At 45.3% G+C, this 19244-nt stretch overlaps 1 protein-coding gene across 4 annotated transcripts in view; it reads left to right on the top strand.

Annotated features, from left to right (window-relative positions):
- Positions 1-3880, top strand: part of Cd83 (CD83 molecule) — a 173087-nt gene extending 169207 nt beyond the window's left edge. For all 4 annotated transcript variants that reach the window (XM_041632796.1, XM_041632794.1, XM_041632795.1 and 1 more), the window contains one exon: positions 1350-3880. In XM_041632796.1, the coding sequence (XP_041488730.1) occupies positions 1350-1478 (129 nt within the window). In that variant the 3' untranslated portion in view covers positions 1479-3880. The remainder of the gene's footprint in view (positions 1-1349) is intronic.
- Positions 3881-19244: the final 15364 nt, after the last annotated feature.

The raw sequence follows: 19244 nt of genomic DNA, 5'->3' as shown, positions 1-19244 counted from the left end.
TGTGATCACAATGTCTTCATCCACCACCTTGGGGCAGAGGCCTTTCTCTTGCAGCTTTGATCACACTGCTCTGGGTTTGTTTTCTCTTAGTGGGTCTGCTTACGTTTTCAATACTTTGCATCCTTTTTAGGACTTGATCCTAAGAAGTCAGAACACTGGGGTACCCAAAAGGTCCCCTCTGGAGTGGGGGGTGCCTGGCAGTACTGGGGCATTCCTGGCATGCCCTTTAGCTATTTATTGGTCATAGGCTCCAGCGGGAAGTCCCTTAAGCCCATTTTTGCCTAGCTATTCACATGGACTGACTATGGAACTCATGGAACAGGGCCATCTGGGACTCTGCCCAAATGGGAAACAACCGTCTCCATATGTCTCAAGGCCACCAGGACTAGCTGCACGGGGAGCAGGATAGACTCATCTTGGAGCCATTGCAGGGATGGTTATTGTCCTCTCATCTACCATGTCCTTGTATCCAGCTGCTTGTCCCTTTTCCTGTTTCTGATTTCTATTCTAAAAATCAATCAAAATCATCGCATCATATCCCATAACTATATAAAATTATTATAAGTGAATAAAGATTTCTGTCAGAAGCTTATTTAAAAAACCAGAACAAAATGAAATACTGGTGTTTCATAATCAGTCAAAGGTGAAAAAGTGTATTTTTGCAATATCATGACTTTGAAATGAATTGTTGAGGAATATACTAAGATTTTTTTTCCTGGATGTTATCAATTTCTCCAAGAATGATTACATTAGTTAATCTGAAGAGGGTTCTTAAGGTATATGTATTTTTGGTGGTGCTATCAATAAATGTAGAACTTTTCATAAATGTGATTTAAATAAAATAGAGGCTTTATTTTAAATACTTTTCCAATAAAAAGCAAACATATACAATAAAGCAAAAGACTTCCATGAGAACCCACTGTGTACAAAGCATCCAGCCAACCACTGCATGGGATAGACGTGGTGGATACGTCCCCGGCCTCCTAGAGCTTGCAGTTTGGTCAGTAGTGCTGTCTGTTCATAAGAAGATAACCAGGATGGTCAGACAGTACATTCAAGATGGCTGCCTCTGGTTTCTTGCTGGCAGCTATCTGCTTCCACAGGAACTGGCTTTCCACATTTGGGGCAGCAGGAGCTAGAGAGCACTGCACTTGGAAATCCGTGAGCCTCCTGGTGAGATTTGGAAACATCAGGGAAGTGGTACTTATAGGTTGTAAAGAATGAGGGGTGGTGAGTATAATAAGTGCTTCCAAAATGAGGTGTCCAGATAGCTCTTGGGGGGTGGTGTGACAACTGCCAAGTTTTCCCAATAACTATTTCTCAAAATCTTTTCATTTTGCTTTTTACAGAAGTTTGCACGACTACAGAGTATCTTTCCAGATATTTCTAAACCTGGTTCGGAACAAGCTTTTCTTCCAGTCACCTCCCCAAGCAAGCATTCGGGGCCAGTGACCCTTCCCAAGACAGAAACAGTATGAGTAGGGTCTTTGCTGGTTTTTACAAAGCCAAGCACATACCAGATCAGTGTGCCTGAATGCTGCCTGGACAAGAGAAGAATGAGCCCCACCCTCAGATGGCAACCTTCCTCCGAAGTCCTTAACCTGACAGTGGGTTCCACACTACTTCCTGCCACGGGGTCTTGAGCACCATCACATGATCATGAAGCATGGGGCCATCACTGCTTCTCTATGGCTGTCAGCTTAGTGTTTCATGCAGCTATCTGGTCAACCTCTTCTATGCTTTTCCAGTCATGTAAAAGCTATGGTGAGACGCAGGTGGAGCAAGGACATGGGAAATTTGAACACTCTGAGCTAGTCTTGTGACAGACTCCCAAGGACAGCTGTCCTCGTCCACATCTGGGATACAGCTCTTTGAATTTGTCCTGTTTGGTTGCACCAGTCCAGATGTCTCATATCTGGCAGAAGTTGACAGGCCAAACTGTGAGCCAGCGGGAAAGATTTAGCAAATAATTTCCCAGTGCGAAGGTCTTGCTATTAGTAAGGAGAATTATGTGTACATAAAAGTGAGAGGTCAGTGAACTGTTCCTCAGCAGGGCCTTTTCATCTGGGAAAGACATCCATAAAGTGGCGATACAGAGGGAAGCCACATTTATTTTTTTTAATCTACATGTACTTGTAAGAGAAGAATTTTCATGTTTTTCAAAGAAGTTACTTTTCTTTAAAAAAAAATGATTGTCTAGTTGGACAGCATTGCTAGCTGGCAAGCAGTCTGAGTGAATATGCAGAGTGTCCCTCAGAGTAGGGACAACAAGTTAGAAGCACCGTACAGTGTCCTGCTGCAAAGTGTGGACCATGGACTGTGCTACCCAAAGTCTGGTCACAATTGTCCAAGCCTGCCTGTATGATCCTGGATGAATCACTTGTGGCTTTCACTTTCTGGCTTGTAAACCAGATGGTTTTTGTCTGGGTTGACTAAAATGGGTGCAGAAATGCATCAGGAAAGCTCAAGATACTGTACGCAGTGGCAACCCCACTGGGCTGTTATTCTTGTTGATATCCTAGAGTTCGGGAGGTAGAGAACGCTGATCGTGTCTCACCTTTCCCATCAAATCCAAAGGAAGCTATAAAGAGGATGGAACGTTACCATGTCTTCCGTGTGAACTCTTCCTGAGAATGTGGAGACCGGCTCTGCGTTTTGTTCTTGAAGGACCAATCACAAGTCCTTGAAGATATGGACCTACGGGACCCACTGGGCCATGGCAGGAGGGAGTTCTCAGATGTTGCACTGATGTGACATTGTCGCGTTTCTTTAATGAACTTGTCCCCTTCCTCACTTGCCTCCCCAAAGAAATGTTGTCCCTTTGGTAATGTGCGCATCACCCACACTAACATGAGAGTGAAAAGCAGTGTTGAGCTGACCCAGTGTTTGCCTCTTCCTCGCCACTTTCATGCTATTAAAGGCGTGCATGTGAGAAGAGTGTTCTCTTCTGTCTTTATAATGATGCAGACTTTGGGATGTGTGCTTGAATGCTGATTGGGGAATAAGAATGTGGAAATGGTACTGGAAAAGGTCAGGCTGATTTCCTGAGTCTGGGGCAGCAATGGGGGACAGAGGCATATGGCTGGCAGACCTCTGTGACCTGGCATTCCTTCTTCCAAAGTCTACCTATCCATCCTGGAGCTGCATCCCTACCAGCTAATACAAGGTTAGCTTACCCACCTATGTGGCCATGGTGGAGGGAGGGACCGGAAGGGAGGATCTTCTAAATGATGTGTGAAACTGGGGGCCCTCATCTTGGGATTCTTTGGGTTTTATCTGAGGTTTTCAAATAGACACCTAGCCCTAAGCTGTCAGGAAAGAGTTATACAAAGTGCTGGTGGTGGCTGTAAATGCATCATGGGGAGAGGCTCTTTGTCCAGATGAATACATACTAAGTATCTGTCAAAGTTGTAGAACCACTTGGAATGGATTCAGGTCTGTTGTCCAGTGCTTTCCAAAAGCACAAGGCAACTTTGTATCACATCAAGAGACTCAGGCCTCTCATCCACCTAAAGCTATGCCACCTCAATCAGGAGATTTAGAACTGTTATTGTTCTGAGGACTGAGCGAGGTGTCCATGGAGGGGCTCGGTGTCTAGCAATGTTCAGATGATAGGAAAACAAGAAAGGAGGAAAGGGGAGGAGAAGAAAGGCCAGTGCCCACAAATTTATGGCAAGCTCGTTTTATTAAAAGGAGTAAATTGTCTTGCTGGCTGTTGCATGCTGCCTTCTGAGAATTAACACACAGTGAAATAAACTCTCCATAGTCATGAGAGCTGTTGTGTGGAGACCAGAGAGGAGGGTTGCCCTTGTTGCTTTAGATAGACCTAACTAGAAACATTATTAAAATTTGATAGCAGGTTGGCTCCAGTGTTTCATGCCTAATGTTTAGTGTTAAAAATTGTGTGTGTGTGTGTGTGTGTGTGTGTGTGTGTGTGAGGGAGAGAGAGAGAGAGAGAGAGAGAGAAAGAGAGAGAGAGAGACAGAGATAGATAGATAGAGAGAGAGAGACAGAGAGAGAGAGAGGGACAGACAGAGAGAGACAGACAGACAGAGAGAGAGAGACAGACACACAGACACACAGAGGTAAAGACAAAAGGAGAGGGCAGGAAGCGGTATGGAGGTGGAGACTTATGCAGGCAATCCCAGATGGAGCAAGTTAAAAGCAGAGGTGAGTGGCAAGCACATTATCTCGGGTGGTCAGAGCTACGGCTCAGCACTGATGGATCCACATCAGTTTGTGGGGCCACATTATCGGATCATTTGGGGATAATAGCCAGGAAAACAAGGTGAGGAGTAAACAAAGGAGCTGGAGGAGATGTGTGGTATCAAAACCACCCGGCAGGCTGCAAGCTCAGAGCGGCACAGCGCCAGTAGAAAGGACAGGAAAGATGGGGACCTTTTAAAAAGATTATTCATTCATTGTATATGTATGCTTGCATGTACATGTGGAAATCAGATGTCAGAGGTCAGTTGCAGGAGGTAGTTCTTTCCTCCCACCAAATGGGGTTTGAACTCATGTTGTAAGGCTTGGTGACAAGGGCCTTTGATGGAGGAAGGTCATTGGCTAATAAAGGCACGGCCCTGGCCCATTTTATTGGTTGAAAGATAGGTGGGAGGAGTAGGCAGATCAGGACGCTGGGAGGAAGAGGAAGTGAGCTCAGACTCCACAGCTCTGCTCTCCGGAGCAGACGCCTCAGAGAGACGCCAGGCCCCGCTCCCGGGATGAAGCTCCGACCCAGGATGGACATAGGCTAGAGAATCTCCCCGGTAAGCGCACCTTGGGGTGCTACACACAGATGATTAGGAATGGGCTAAATTAATATGTGAGAATTAGCCTAGAAGAGAATGGGCCAAGCCGTGTTTAAATGAATACAGTTTGTGTGTTGTTATTTCGGGCATAAGCTAGCCTAGCGGGCGGCTGGGGAGCTGGGGTGCTGGGGACGCGGCCCCGCCGCCCCTAATACTACATATGGCGCCCACGTGGACAACTGCTTCCACATAAAGCCTGAGACAGCTTGGAAAGTAATTCTAGAACAAAATGAAAGCATTGTGCCTGGTTTCTTGGTAGCAGCAATTTCTCGGTTCTACTCTGCTTGCTAGAGGCAAGCAAGCGCCTCATCTAAGAGAGGCTTCCTGACTCAGCTTTAGCTGCAAAGCCTGCAGCTCATTAAGAGGTCCTGCCACGAAACACTTAAATGGTGTTGACGAAAAGCTGAACGCATGCTTTTCAATTTTCAGCCGTAGCAGGAAAAAAGCTGCGCCGTTTAAAAATGCCGGCTTTCTGGGCTGTCCTGCCAGGACAAACTCTGACTCTTTTACACAGGCGGTTTGTGCGGTATGCAAGCACAGGCTTCTGAAGCTCGCTTGATGGCAGGGACCTTGAAATGCCATACAGTTGTTGCAGTAAACAGGGCTACAGCCTGTATATCTGCCCTGAGGCTGGAAAGCTAAGGAATGGACTGGATCTAGCTGGCAAAGCCACGCCTTTAATCCTACTGATACTGCTTGGTAAATTAAAGACTCGTGTGGTCAGAAAAAGAGAGATATACAGTAAAGAGAGATTCAAAGACAAAGAAAATTTTTAAATGGTTTAAAGTGTGTTAAAAATATATGCAGACTAAAAGTTGAAGTTCTTAAAGTAAAAAACAAAAAAAGGAAGAGAGTTGTTGTGTGTGGTAACACACGCCTTTAATCCCAGTGCCTAGAAGGCAGAGACAAATAGATCTCTGTGAGTTCAAGGTGTAGTAGTGTACACCTTTAATCCCGAATGCCTGGGAGGCAGACACAGGCGGATCTCAAAGAGTTCAAAGACAGCCTGGTCTACAGAGTTACTTCAGGTCAAAGATACAGAGAACCTGTCTCAAAAAGCAAAAAGTTAAAAGTAAAAATAAACGAAATAGAGGTTAAAACAAAGCTGTACAAAGATGGAAAATAAACAGAGAATTTTGATACTGTATGCTATTATGCTCTCTTTAAATTGTTTGAATGCTGAGGAAGGAGCAACAGCTGCTAAAAGATATTTATTTATGAATGCTGCTGAACTAATCCAACATAGATATTTTGAATTTGGATATAAGGACATGATACTTTGGAAAGGAGTTTCTTATTTTGTTTTCACAGAGGATGAGACGCTGTTCATTTCTTCTATTCCGATTTGGTATGATGGACCACGCCCTCCTGAAGGGTTGGTGTGAATGCCTTCAAAAAATTGCTTCGCTCAACTGCCAACTGAGATGAAGCTAACACACAGGTTATACCATGAAAGACCTAATTAACGACGCCCCCATTCAGCAGGAAGCAGTTTGGAGAGAAATAACTGCGCCCATATTCCCAAAATATGTTTATAAATGTTCTTTTACATTTAAAGGGGGATATGATATAGATATGAATAATTTACATTAGTATAGATTTTGCTTTATTGATAGAGATTTAAGGTCAATTTTGTTATATGTATAAGTGTTTCTGATTTTGATTAAGGTATTGTGATTGTGTAGTTCATTTAAATATGTACTGTATAATTAAGAAATATAGGTTGTTAATGGATAATCATCGATAATAGTAAAGCTTGTAGTCATGTTAGTTAGATTTTCTAGATATATAGAGATATATTTTAGATAGACATTCTTCATGTCTTTCAAAGATTACAGAATAGGACATTTAATGTTTTAATAACTTAGGAATTTTCATGACAATGAGACACTCTGCTCCTGGCAGCACCAATGTACTTCAAGAGGAAGATGGGCATCGAAGAGGCACCTTATGAAGTTGGATAGCCATTTGGGCAAGAAACTGCTCTTGCCTGGACTATTGCATAAACTGGACACAGAGAACCCGCAGAGAGAGGACTACTGAACTTGCCTAAGGTGAGATGATCTTTCGGGGTTCCTGATTCATGAAAGAGTCTGCGAGACATTCTGCAGGACACAACAGATAGTGAATGAATTGACTTTGAAATTTCCTGCTTTGTGGAAATGTCTGCTGGAAACTATGGGCCTGAAGGCTGAAGATGGATGCCCCAACGGTACAAAAGAACTTTGGGTGACTGTCCAGGCAGCGAGATGTTTTTGTCATTTCTAGACTTTGAAGTTTCTTAGTTCTTGTTTACTTAGGTAATATATCTTTCTGGAGTGTTTGATGGAGTTAAGAATAGTTAGTTATAGTTATAGTTTTCCTTAGTTATGATAAAGATTATTGTAACTTTTATTTGATAACTGTTTTGTTATATGTAATTTTGCTATGTTAAAGCCTTTTTTTTTTTTGTTTAAACCGAAAAAGGGGAAATGATGGAGGAAGGTCATTGGCTAATAAAGGCACGGCCCTGGCCCATTTTATTGGTTGAAAGATAGGTGGGAGGAGTAGGCAGATCAGGACGCTGGGAGGAAGAGGAAGTGAGCTCAGACTCCACAGCTCTGCTCTCCGGAGCAGACGCCTCAGAGAGACGCCAGGCCCCGCTCCCGGGATGAAGCTCCGACCCAGGATGGACATAGGCTAGAGAATCTCCCCGGTAAGCGCACCTTGGGGTGCTACACACAGATGATTAGGAATGGGCTAAATTAATATGTGAGAATTAGCCTAGAAGAGAATGGGCCAAGCCGTGTTTAAATGAATACAGTTTGTGTGTTGTTATTTCGGGCATAAGCTAGCCTAGCGGGCGGCTGGGGAGCTGGGGTGCTGGGGACGCGGCCCCGCCGCCCCTAATACTACAGGCCTTTATCCACTGAGCCACATCTCTGGCCTAGGTTCTCAGTGTTGATATGAGACCTAGGTGTTGCAACTGTGTGTGTGTGTGTGTGTGTGTGTGTGTGTGTGTGTTGTATCTGTCTATCTCTGTGTGTTTTTAAATTAAAGTCTCCCTTCCCTTTTAAGACAAAATAGACTGGGAAAGTGGTCAGTCTTTCCATTTTTACCTGTACATTGCTGAATCATCTGAGGGCACAGAACATGCTATGTTTCCCAGCAGTTCTTCACGCTACTAAGCCTGTCATTGATGATATGCTTCAAGCTGGCTTTAGCCCTCATTACTCCCACTTCAATTTTTCTGTCCTAGAAAAATATGCCTGGTGTCCATTCTCCTTATATAACATGTTATTTATTATGCCTGACCAGCTGTCTTCTAGAAGACAGCATGTATCATCTGAGTTCTTTTGGCTTATGTGTGTGTGTGTGTGTGTGTGTGTGTGTGTGTGTGTGTGTTTTCAATCATATAACTAATACCAGATTCCTTCTTGGTTCTCTGCCTTTTCGTTTCTGCTTAGCTGATTCCGTGTTGTGCAATTCCTCTTTATTTTTTAAAAGTAGCTCAATCAGAGTGAACACACTAACTAAGTATGATGATAAACCCAGTGACACCTTCTGGGCTGTGTGATGGGTTGTGCTGGGGAATGAGTACGAATGTGTGATGGGGAAAGGAAAATACAGTGCAGCCGCATGGCATCCAGCATCGCTCACTGCTCAGAATGTCATACATCACACGTAGCCCCTCTGTCCATCACTGTCCACACATTTCGCTTGTGCACCTCTCTTCTCCTTGCCTCTCCTTTATGTCTTTCTCCCCATGAGATTTCAGGCAGAACACAGCTAGGTCACGTGGGACTACCAGGAAAACAACATCTAGGCTGGGTAGATCTGCTTCCATGGTTCCTGAGAAGTTCGCGCGAGGGAAGAAGGTGGAAGTCAGGTACCAAAGCAAGTCTTCCATTCTTTTCTCCTCTCAATATGTATACACTTACAGCATCCCTCTGGGCAGAGGAACTGGACCTCACTCACTGGCTCATTTAGATTCTGCATGTGAAAGGGATATTGTTTTTGCTTCTTTGTAAGAGGGACTACTTCTTCCAATTGACCATTTTCCCCCTAATGCTTTGCCAAAGTAGCCTGTTTACAATCGACTGGCAGATTATAGTACTTACCAGAGGCAAGAGGGAGAAATTCCACTCACTCGAGAGCTTTGCGACGCCCCACAGAGTTGGAATGCTTTCTTTCCAAGGGGGAAAAGCCATCTGTAAATGTGTATGTGCTTGCCCAAGTCTCCCCCAAAGCCAGCTGGACAGCCCGTCAGTGTCTCCCATTCAGGAACAACAAAGGCTCATGTCAGAAGTCAAGGGACAGGAGGCTGAGAACTAATAATAATTTTGCACTTACGCAGCAGTTTTTATCTGAGGACCTCGGAGTGCTTTACAAACATTAATTAAATCGCCCGGCAGCCCTGCAAGATGCCTGTGTATCCCTATTTCTAACTGGCAGGGGGTGATGGGAGGAGAAGTGTGGGCATGGAGCGAGGCTGGAAACAGGCCATGTTACATGCCTGTGGATTGTGGACTCAGAAGTAGTGGGACCATTTCCCTGTGAGCCCAAGATCGTGGTCAGGGGGACAGTCCCCTGCTGGGTCAAGGGAATGGGCTGGTGATTTCCCAACAGGAGTCAGCTTATACATCAGTAAGGGAGCCACCCACACCAGGGCTTGAAGGATGCTGTCATGGTCTTCCAGAGTCTCATCACCACCAACCAAGGCGACAGTCACTACAAACTGCTTTTAGTAGTGACATGATAGCAAACACAGTGACTGTCATGTGGCATGTCCTAGGAAGAAGAGACAAGCTATCTGTTCGCCCTTGATAGGCTCACACCACAGACTAAAGACACGACCCCACGCAAATCTGGCTTGTCCCCCTAATGAATTTATTTTGGTTACTGACAGTAGCATGGCTGACCGGCAGGCACCTCCATTACAGAGAAACCCATTACATTGTGGGTAATGACTCACGATTTGCAGTCAGCTTCACTGGAGAGTCCTCTCTCTCAGAAATAGTTTCCTGTTGTTATAATTTGGGGGAGGGGCTTTTGCATTTTGTAACTTCCATGAACTTCCTGTCAATTTGTTTCCTGTGTCTTATAAACCCTCCACCCCAATACCAGGAAATACTGTTCAAATTCAGAGGAAACAGCTGTACAACAGCTGCTTTGATTGCTTGTAGATATGGTCATAACTGCCATACGGAACACTGGTATTCAGTCTTATATGTTGTTGCATCTAACTATGCTCTCCAAAAAGATCTATTGAAGTCTTAAGCTCTGGTGCCTAGGAATACAACCTACTCTGGAAGTAAAGTCTTCACAAATGTAGTTATCATGGGATGCTGGGGCTTAGGTTGCTGTCCATATAAGAAGAGGGGAATTTGGATACAGGCTCAGATAGACACGCAGGTAAAAAAGAAGGCCTGGTGAAGTCAGAGGTAGCATTGGCAGTGATTCATCCACAAAGCCAAGGAATGCCAAGGATTGCTGGCAGCACCAGAAGCAGGAGCAAAGCCTAGAGGTGGTCTTACCCAGGTGCCCCCAGAGGGAGCATGGCTCTGCCACACCTTGTATCAGACTTCTGGCTCTAGATCCCGGATGGTCTTTTGTTGTGGTTGTTAAAAGCAGGCTAGCATGTGGTACATTGTTGTGGCAACTCCAGAAAGGAGAGGCTTAAATAAGGAGGCTTTCAGATCTAGGGTGATTAAAACATCAAGCATGTGAAAACTATCTGATAACCAGGGAAAGTTTTCCTAAGGGGACCAGGCTAAAATGTGTTGTTAAATGGATGGTTGTTTCAATCATGATGCTTCAGCTGATGAGGAGGACAGGCGGGTGGAATGTGCTGGAGTGTAATAATGCAAAATGGTGTCTGAGACAGTACAGTGGTCCTCTGGCATAGCAGGTATTGGTTCTTGCACAGATGTTTTAACCTTCTTTTTTAAGATTTAATTTTATTTATGTGTGCGCACTTGTAAATGGAGACTATGCTTTCATTTCACGGCTACCCAGACCTGAATAATCACACAAAACTATATTTATTACAATACTGTTTGGCTAGCAGCTCAGGCATATTCCTAGCTAGCTCTTATATCTTAAATTAACCCATTTCTATTAGCCTGTGTATCACTATGAGGCTGTGGTTTACCGTTAAGGTTCTGGCGTCTTTCTCCTTCAGTAGCTACATGGCGACTCCCTAACCTTGCTTTCTTTCCTCCTCTATCTCCACTTGGAGTTTCTGCCTTTCTATATTCTGTCCTGACATAGGCCAAAGCAGTTTCTCTATTAGCCAATGGTAATAAAACATAGTCACGGTATATAGGGAGGAATCCCGCATCTTGTATGTCTGTGTGTCTGTGTACTTAGATGTCTATGAAGATGTCAGAAGGTATTAGATTCCCTGGATCTGGAATTACAGGAGATTGTGAGCCATCAGAAATGGGTTTTAGGAATAGAACTAACATTCTCTGAAAGAGCAGCAAGTATTCTTACTCACTGAGAAATCTCTCCAGCCCTTGTTTTTTTTTTTTTTTGTGTGTGTGTGTTTTGTTTTGTTAATCTTATTTTGGTATGTTGACTTGCAGTTGTGTAAATGCCTTCAATATAGTCCATTTCTTCATCCCTAAAGTTGACTTTGTTTAAAAAATTCAAAATATGTACCCAGAAGCCATTGCTGCTGGATCAAGGGTAGCAAAGGGGAAAAGCAATCTGTTGCAAGGAAGACCCCAACTCTGGGAATGTCATTATTCTGTCGTGGGTGAAGATGAAGACAGTCAGGACAGGAAGTCATCTGTTGTATTCATCTTCCATCATCCTTTCTTCAGACTCCTGCTTTTAGAAGCACAAGCAATCCCAGCAGGGGTAACACATAAATCAATACACCATGGGCAGGATGCATTACTGTCTGAAAAAGAAATTGCGCTGGAGTCAGACAGACGTGAACTAGAATCTGGGCTCCATCATTCACCAGTCCAATCATATTAAACAGATAGCCATTCCTCTTGGTGTCTCGATTTACTTCTTTGTTAGATGGGTGTTAGGACCAGCTCCTGAATTTTAAGTAAAAGTCTGGTATAAAAAGCAATTTAAATTATCAACCTCATTTTCTTCTGCATGTGGTCCCTTCACTTGGAGCCTGGGAGATGCTGGCCATAGGTCAAGGACTCGAGTGGCAACAGAGGGATGCCTGGAGGTGGTCCAATGGAAGAGGTTTCAGAATGGATCTGCTGTTGCACTACAGACTACAGAGAAGCTGTTTCCTTCTCCATGTGGTTTCAGTGACTCCCCACTCCTAAGAACTTCCTTCCTTTCCTCCCAGAGTCCCCAGAGCTGCTGGGACTGAGAGTCCCAGCTCCCTAGTGTCTGGCCGGCAGTGGGCAATGGAGTAAAATCTTTCTCTACCTTTCCTTTCTAAAGTGGTGTAAGGGTGGGCACATTATAGAGAAACAGAGGAATCCACTGTGCGGAGCAGCAAACGGCAGCCCACGTTGCCAGAGGAGCCCTTGGCAGGCAGTGAGCCAATTGGCACACAGGAAGGAAGCTGACGTTGCTCCAGGCACTGGACTAGGCAGCTCATGTTCCTAACCAGCACGGGTCAGTTTTGTTTGTTTGTGTGTCTGCAACTGAATGGGGAGGTTTCACACACACCAGGTAAGTTCTCTGCCTCTGAGATATATATGTCCATCCTAGACCTAAACCGAACCAGGGGAAGAACAACTCAATGATCTCACCTTCAGACATGGTCACCAAATCCTAGTTAAACCCATCAACTCTGGTTTACCCAAATCCAAACAATCTTTATGAACAACCTGGCCAACTTTTCAGACCCTGGCCAGATACTACCCAGTCTCCAGAGTGGCTTTCTCTCTCTAGGCTCTCCATGGCCAGAGAGTTTGGGCAGCCACCTTGGTTAAAAACACCCTTTATACAACACTGTCTCTCACCCTCAATTAAAGCTGGATGCCAAATATCTGCCTAATGCTTAGTGGGGTCTTTCCCACTCCTGACTGCCCCTGCATGTCCTTTTCATCTCTGCTTTGGAAGAGTTGCCTCGTGTTACTCCCCAGTCTCTGCATGGGCCACCCAAAGATCATCATCACTGCTCTGGTCGCTCCTGAGTCTGAGGGTCTTGCCAAAGGACATTCCCAGTAATAAATTAATTTCTGGAGAATTCTGAGAATGGAACCACTTTCTGATACCCCAGCCCTGTTTTCAGAAATACCTTGTTCCTCAACAATGAGCTATAATCCATGGTGGTGCCCAGCCAGGCTCTTGTTGCTCCAGGAAGCTGCCCTGCTCGTGCAGGTTTCATAGGCAGAAGGACTTTTCTTTCTCATCTTCTAGATTAGCCCTTCTCAACTTGTGGGTCATGACCCCTTTGGGGGTGGAATGATCCTTTCACAGGGGTACCTATCAGATATCCTGCATATAAGATTATTTACATTGATTCATAATGGTAGCAAAATTACATTTATGAATTAGAAACAAAATAATTTTATGGTTGGGGGATCACCACAACATGAGACATTTTATTAATGGGTCATGGCGTAAAGAAGATTGAGAATCACTGGTCTAGAATCTTCAGTAGGGTTTTTGTTTGTTTTCAGGGCCTCACACATGCTAGGTAAGCACTCTACCACTGAGCTACATCTGCGGCCCTCTTTATACATTTTGTTTTGAGACGGGATCTCAGTAAAGGCTCAGGCTGGCCTTTAACTCATTTTGTAGGCCAGACGGGCCTGCTTAAACCTCCTGCCTCAGTCTGCTGAATAGCTGGACCTCAGAAGCCTATGCTCCCAGACTGTTAATTCCAGGAAGGAACCAATTCCAGATTCAGTCTCTCAATGACGTCTCCTAGGAAGTGTGAAAGGTGGAAGAGCAAGATGCTATTATTCTTGTCAGGTGCAGTCAGACAAAGCCATACAAAGAGCCAGCAAATGCTGACGTGAGAGGGACTCTTGCTTTCCTGTTAGAGGCCACGAAAGTCCAGGATGCTCTTGAGGTACTTAGGAAATTCCCCTCGTGCTACAAACGTCCTGTGGGTCCCACAGCACACACATACGCACAGAGCTGGGCAGCAAAGCTTGTCTTTAATGCTCATTAAGACTATAATTCAGACAAGATGCTTTTGGCAGAACACATGCCCAGGGAGGACAGTGCCAACAGACGTCAGCTCCTGCTTGTGGTCCACACAGCCATTGAACTTTCTATTCAAGCAACTTATTTCAATGTCTCTCCTGTCCTTAAACTTTTCCTTTCGTCTCAATTAAAAAAAAAAAAATCTATGGTTTACTCTGGCTTCTATCTTCTCACAGCAGTGTTTATCTTGTTCCAAATTAATATCATTATTCTTTGAAGAATGTTACTCCGATTATTATTTAGGTTGGCAAAATGCTGCCGAGATCGGTAGCCGTCTCTTACATTCCCTACGCTTCTTTCCTAGTGCCAGCAAGTGAGTCCTGGGCTTTGCTCAAACCAAAACCAAATATCAGTCAACTGACCACCACCACCACCACCAAGATACAAAATACCACCGTGTTTTTGCTCAGGCACACTAGCACTCCAGATGACCTCAGCGCGGAGCCATGTGTACACTCCCTCAGGCTCCTGCCACCTTTCTTGAGAAGTCATGGGACCAGCTGGGCTTAGCTTCCTTCAACTTTGGGCGCTCATTTCCTTTGTGTGGTTTAGGGTTGCAGTTGACTGATCAGGTATGACTGGCTTCAAGGCCAGCCCTGGGGCTAGTTGTGGTCGGGAGGATGGAGGAGAAGGAGAGAATCTCATTGGTCTGCTTCCTCTCATTGCCTCCCTGCTAAATGCCATGCTGGTAGGATACAATGCTATTATCCGGCTTTTTTATTCTTTCTTTTTAATTGTTCTTTATTAAGCATACATTTTTGTCCACTCCCCTCTCTTTCTCCCCCTTTCCCGTTTTACCCTCTCCCACGACACCCATGCTCCCAATTTACTCAGGAGATCTCGTCTTTTTCTCCTTCCTGTGTAGATCCATGTATGTTTCTCTTAAGGTCCTCTTTGTAGTCTTATGGGAATCCTGTTGTCTCTAGTACCCTAAGCCAACTTTCAGATGGAAGTTCCACCTCAGTCCGTCCTCCCCCTCCTCTCTCTCCAAACCCCATCCCTCAGAAAGCCTACTGAAAAAGTGGCTCCTCCCTGGAGATGCTCAAGATCACGCCTACAGCCTACGTGGTATTTAAATCGCCCCCTAGGGAAAGGCCTTGGGGTTTTCCAGGTTCCTTCTACCTGGCTCCTCTATAGGGGGCCGGAAGACCACCTGGGAGCTTTTTACTCATTAAACCTGAGCTTTTAATTCTTAATTTGGTTTGGTTTGTTGCATTGGTGGAGACTTAACATTGGGCACGGAAACCTTTCACCTTCCGCAGCATACTACAGAGAAGAGCAGGAGAAGCCTCTGGTGTGATGACCGGAAGCCAAAGCAGCCCAAAATGATTCCACGAAGAGACTATGAGAGAAAAGGCCCTACTATGAGCAGGTCTTTGCTTGGGGAGGCATGATGTGAACAACACCGGAGCAGGGCAGGCTTTGTGCCAGGTTCTCTGTATCTGGTAACCTTTCCTCATTGTAAAGTTTGCGTAACTGGACCGCAGAGAGGTTAAAGAGTGTGACGCGGTCCATAGCCAAAATGCAGAGCCAGGATCCAGACTCAGGTCTGCAGCTCCCTGTGACTCCTGGATCCTGACATTTCCTTCAAGACCCTCTTAGGAGGAGGGAACTCACATGTCTTCTGTAGAACAAACCAGGCTGTCCTCCATGCCTTATTTCTTGTTCCCGTTCATGTGGTTTCCAGTCAAATATTGACAACAATCCCCAAGGTAAGAGGAATGGCATGAGTCCGCCTATGGTCCAGAGGGGAGGTGGGGCTGCAGTAACTACAAGCGGGAGCCCCAGGCTCAGCACGTACCCGCTGTAGATGGCAGACGGCCTGAACTGAATGCCCTTGGCAAGGAAGGACATGAGCAAAATGGCTGCCAGGCCCAGAGGCTTCCTATGAGACTGCCTGAGTTATGTCTCTTTGGTAAAAATGATCCATGCAGCAAGCCCTTGGGGAGTCCTAACCTGCTCTAACAAATGACCTTGAGAGAATTACACTAGTAATATTTTCAGCTGGTTGGAGCCAGTCTTGGCCGATTTCTCCAGGGTGCTAGGTGCGAACGCAAGTCCGTGGCTCCACAGTACACGCGCACGTGTTTGCCTTGGTCCCTGTGCTGTTTAGTGTGATTGTCCACATCTTTCTCTTCCCTAGTGGGAGCTTGTCTCTATACCTCCCCCTCCGTTCTCTGGAAATGCAGCGAAGCAATGCGGACAAGAATCTTGTTCCGAGGCCATTGAGCACGCGCTCACATTTAGTGACCTTCTGCACCAGTAATTCTGTCCTCCAGGGATTGGAATTGATTTTTCTCCTGTCTATATGTAAGTACGACTGGAGCGCACAGCCCTGTTACAAATGCCCATCTCAGGTGTGTGTTTAAAGGTGAACGGTGTGACCCTTGAGAAGATAAATGAGGGAAGTTATTTCACGGATGCCCCCCGATAACCTCTGCAAATGGACAAGAAGCGTGCTTCAGTCTCCAGGGTAGCAGAGTAGCTTTTAATTTTTCCCTGCCATTTTTGGGTACGTGTGAGTGCATGTGTGTATTAGGATGGGGTGGGGCACTTCAAGTTTCCAGTGAATATATGCGAATCTGTCCAAATTCCAAAGAGTCACTACTTGAGGGAAAGACGTTTTAATGCTGTATTTTTAATTAAATTTACTTCTCTGTGTGTTTCTATGTGTACGAGTGTGTGAGGCGAGATATGTGTCAGAAGACAGCTGTGGATTGACTCTCTTTCTTCTTCCGTCATATGGGACCTGGGATGTACTCAGGTCATCAGGTTTGGCCACAACTCAACTGCTCTTGCCCACGGAGCCATCTCACCAGCTATACTGTCATATTTTTAAAAAAATAAAAATGAATGCCAAAAATTCATGATGGATAAAATACTAAAACTATAAATTAAAAAACGACCAGCATTATAATGATGAAGATAATGTTTGCTTTTTTTTTTTTTTTTTTTTTTTTTTTTTGCTTCAGGTTCCAGTAGGCAACACAATGTTCCCTTCTTTGTGTTTTGTTTATGTGTTTTGCTGTTTGGGATGTTCTGGAAGGGTACCATTGGTCACTGTGACTGAGCTTATGGGCCTTCCTACGCTTTGCCTCTCAGGCAGATAACCTCTCAATCTGTGCCCCTTCCGGCCATTGCATGAGTTGAGCACAGGGCTGTTTGGATGGTCTAAAGACACCAGCTAGTATTTGTTTCCAGTCACTGAACAGAAAAGGACCTGTTCAGCTGTTCTTCTGGTTCATAGTCTCTAAAATCCTGGACAATATCCATATCTGCTCACTAGTCTATTACGACTACAGTCCTTCCGAATGCTTTGTTCATTCAGGCTGCTGAAGCAAAGTATCTTTGACTGACTGGGCTCTTTGTAAAGGAGGTTACATTAGCTCAAAGTCCTGAGGTCCAAGAACCCAGCCACAGCCTCAAGTTCCAGGGAGGACTTATAGTGGATTGCACCACATGTCAGGAACCCACATGAGAGAGGCCACACTGTGAGAGAGGAAGCAAGAAATACCCCAGAAAGTCAAACTCACTTTCATGGTACCTGTTAGCTTTCCACCCAGGGGACAAAAATACCTGAGATAACTTTCAAAGAGGAAAGGGTTATTGTAGCTCACAGTTTCAGAGGTTTCAGTCTGTGGGCGGGTGTTGCTTTTGGACTGTGTAGCAAGGCATGAGATCCTGGTTGAACAATGCGCTCATCTCCTGGTAGTGGGAAACAGATGGGAAGAGATGGGACTCTGGATATTTCCCTTAGGCATCTCCTGGCAATGACCTCCTTCTGCCAGGTCCCTACTCTTTATATTCCATGACTTCAAATAGCATCACAGGCTGGTGACCACATCTCTGATATTTGAGCCATTGGGTGATATTTGGGATTCAAACCCTTACTTCTTTTTGAGTACCCCAGTGATTCACCCCCATGGGTCTTATCCCCATGGGTCTTATCTTTTACAGGTTCTTACTGTCTCTTAGCACCATTGCATCAGACACCATGCCAATAGTCCACGAACCTTTAGGAGACAAATTTTATTCAAGCCATAGCAGCAAGCAGAACGAATGAAGTGGAATTCCTTTTCTTGAGGTTAGTGCCGTTCTGTCCATACTATAGACATTCTAAGAACTGTCCATGTCACAAGAGGATCCACTGAGGGCCACCATAGACGCTCTGGTTCATTGATGTCCAGCCTTCTGTGTTGATGGGTTGGTAGAAGACCCCTCTTTTTCTCTCCTACTTGTCTAGGGTTGTTGCACAGTTGAGCTCAACTCCCCAAAGCACCTCCCATATACATATCAAGCACCCATGTGGTCCCCGGTGACAGGAGCGCAGGCATCATTTTGATTTGAGCTGTTCTTTGAGGATATGTCTGATGGCTTCTGGTTCTTTCCAAAGAGTTAGCTGTTTTCTAATTGCGAAATTGACCTCTATTCCACAGCTCCCCTGCATACCAGAGTAGTTCCTGGAAACCCCATCTGATTCAAAGCAAAATGACATTTCCTGGTGAGAGATGGGCCAAGGGTTGAAAATATCATAGTCGACTCTCTGCCCCACTTGGGCTGTGCCTCTGTGGTCAGTCATTTAGGTCTTTCTGGGTCTATTAACAGCAAAGTCACAGGGTGACTCAGGCGCCCGGAGTCTGATGTGGAAGAAGTCAGTGAGAGACTGCTCAGCTGCACGCTCTGGCTTTAGCTTTTCCTGTGCATCCTTTCTCATCTTTCACTTGCTTGTCTTCCTCATGTATGCTGGCCTCCTGGAATTCATCCCACGTCTGAAAGCTCAACCAAACCTCCCCAGGCAGGCCTCCTCAATCCTGTGGAGCCTCTCTGGCCACCAAGGTGACTCTTTTCAAATGCTGACACTATTCTGCAATGTGCTTTTCCAGAGTCCTGCTCAATCCCTAGCGCAGAAGGTGGGGGACATATGGAGTCTTCTTTTCGCCTCTGTCCACCTTTGTGTGTTCACAACTAAGTGCGCTCTCCACTTGGGCCCATCTCAAATGTTGGGCATTGGTTCACATCTCTTCCCTGTTATGGTCCAATTTCCTGCCTGAGGACAGCCGCCAAGAGCTGGGTGGGGACAAAGTCTCAAGGCCAGCATGAGGACTCTTAGTCATTGCTCTGGGTGCCGTGTTCCATTCTCTGACATACCTGCAGAGCTACTCCGATTCACATTTCACTTCAGTGAGATCCCTGCATCTCTTGGTGACGGCGCATGAGGACAGTTGCCTGGCTAGACAAGCAGACCGGGAGAGCTTCTTGCTTCCCATGATGTCAGCTCAACCATCTTGTACTCAAGTGTCTCCACATCAA

Source organism: Microtus oregoni, unplaced genomic scaffold (assembly GCF_018167655.1).
Source record: "Microtus oregoni isolate MIOR12 unplaced genomic scaffold, Mior012 000042F_ref0000377, whole genome shotgun sequence".
Lineage (NCBI taxonomy): Eukaryota > Metazoa > Chordata > Mammalia > Rodentia > Cricetidae > Microtus > Microtus oregoni.
Note: the sequence above shows the minus strand (reverse complement) of the source record. Positions and strands in the feature narration are given on the sequence as shown.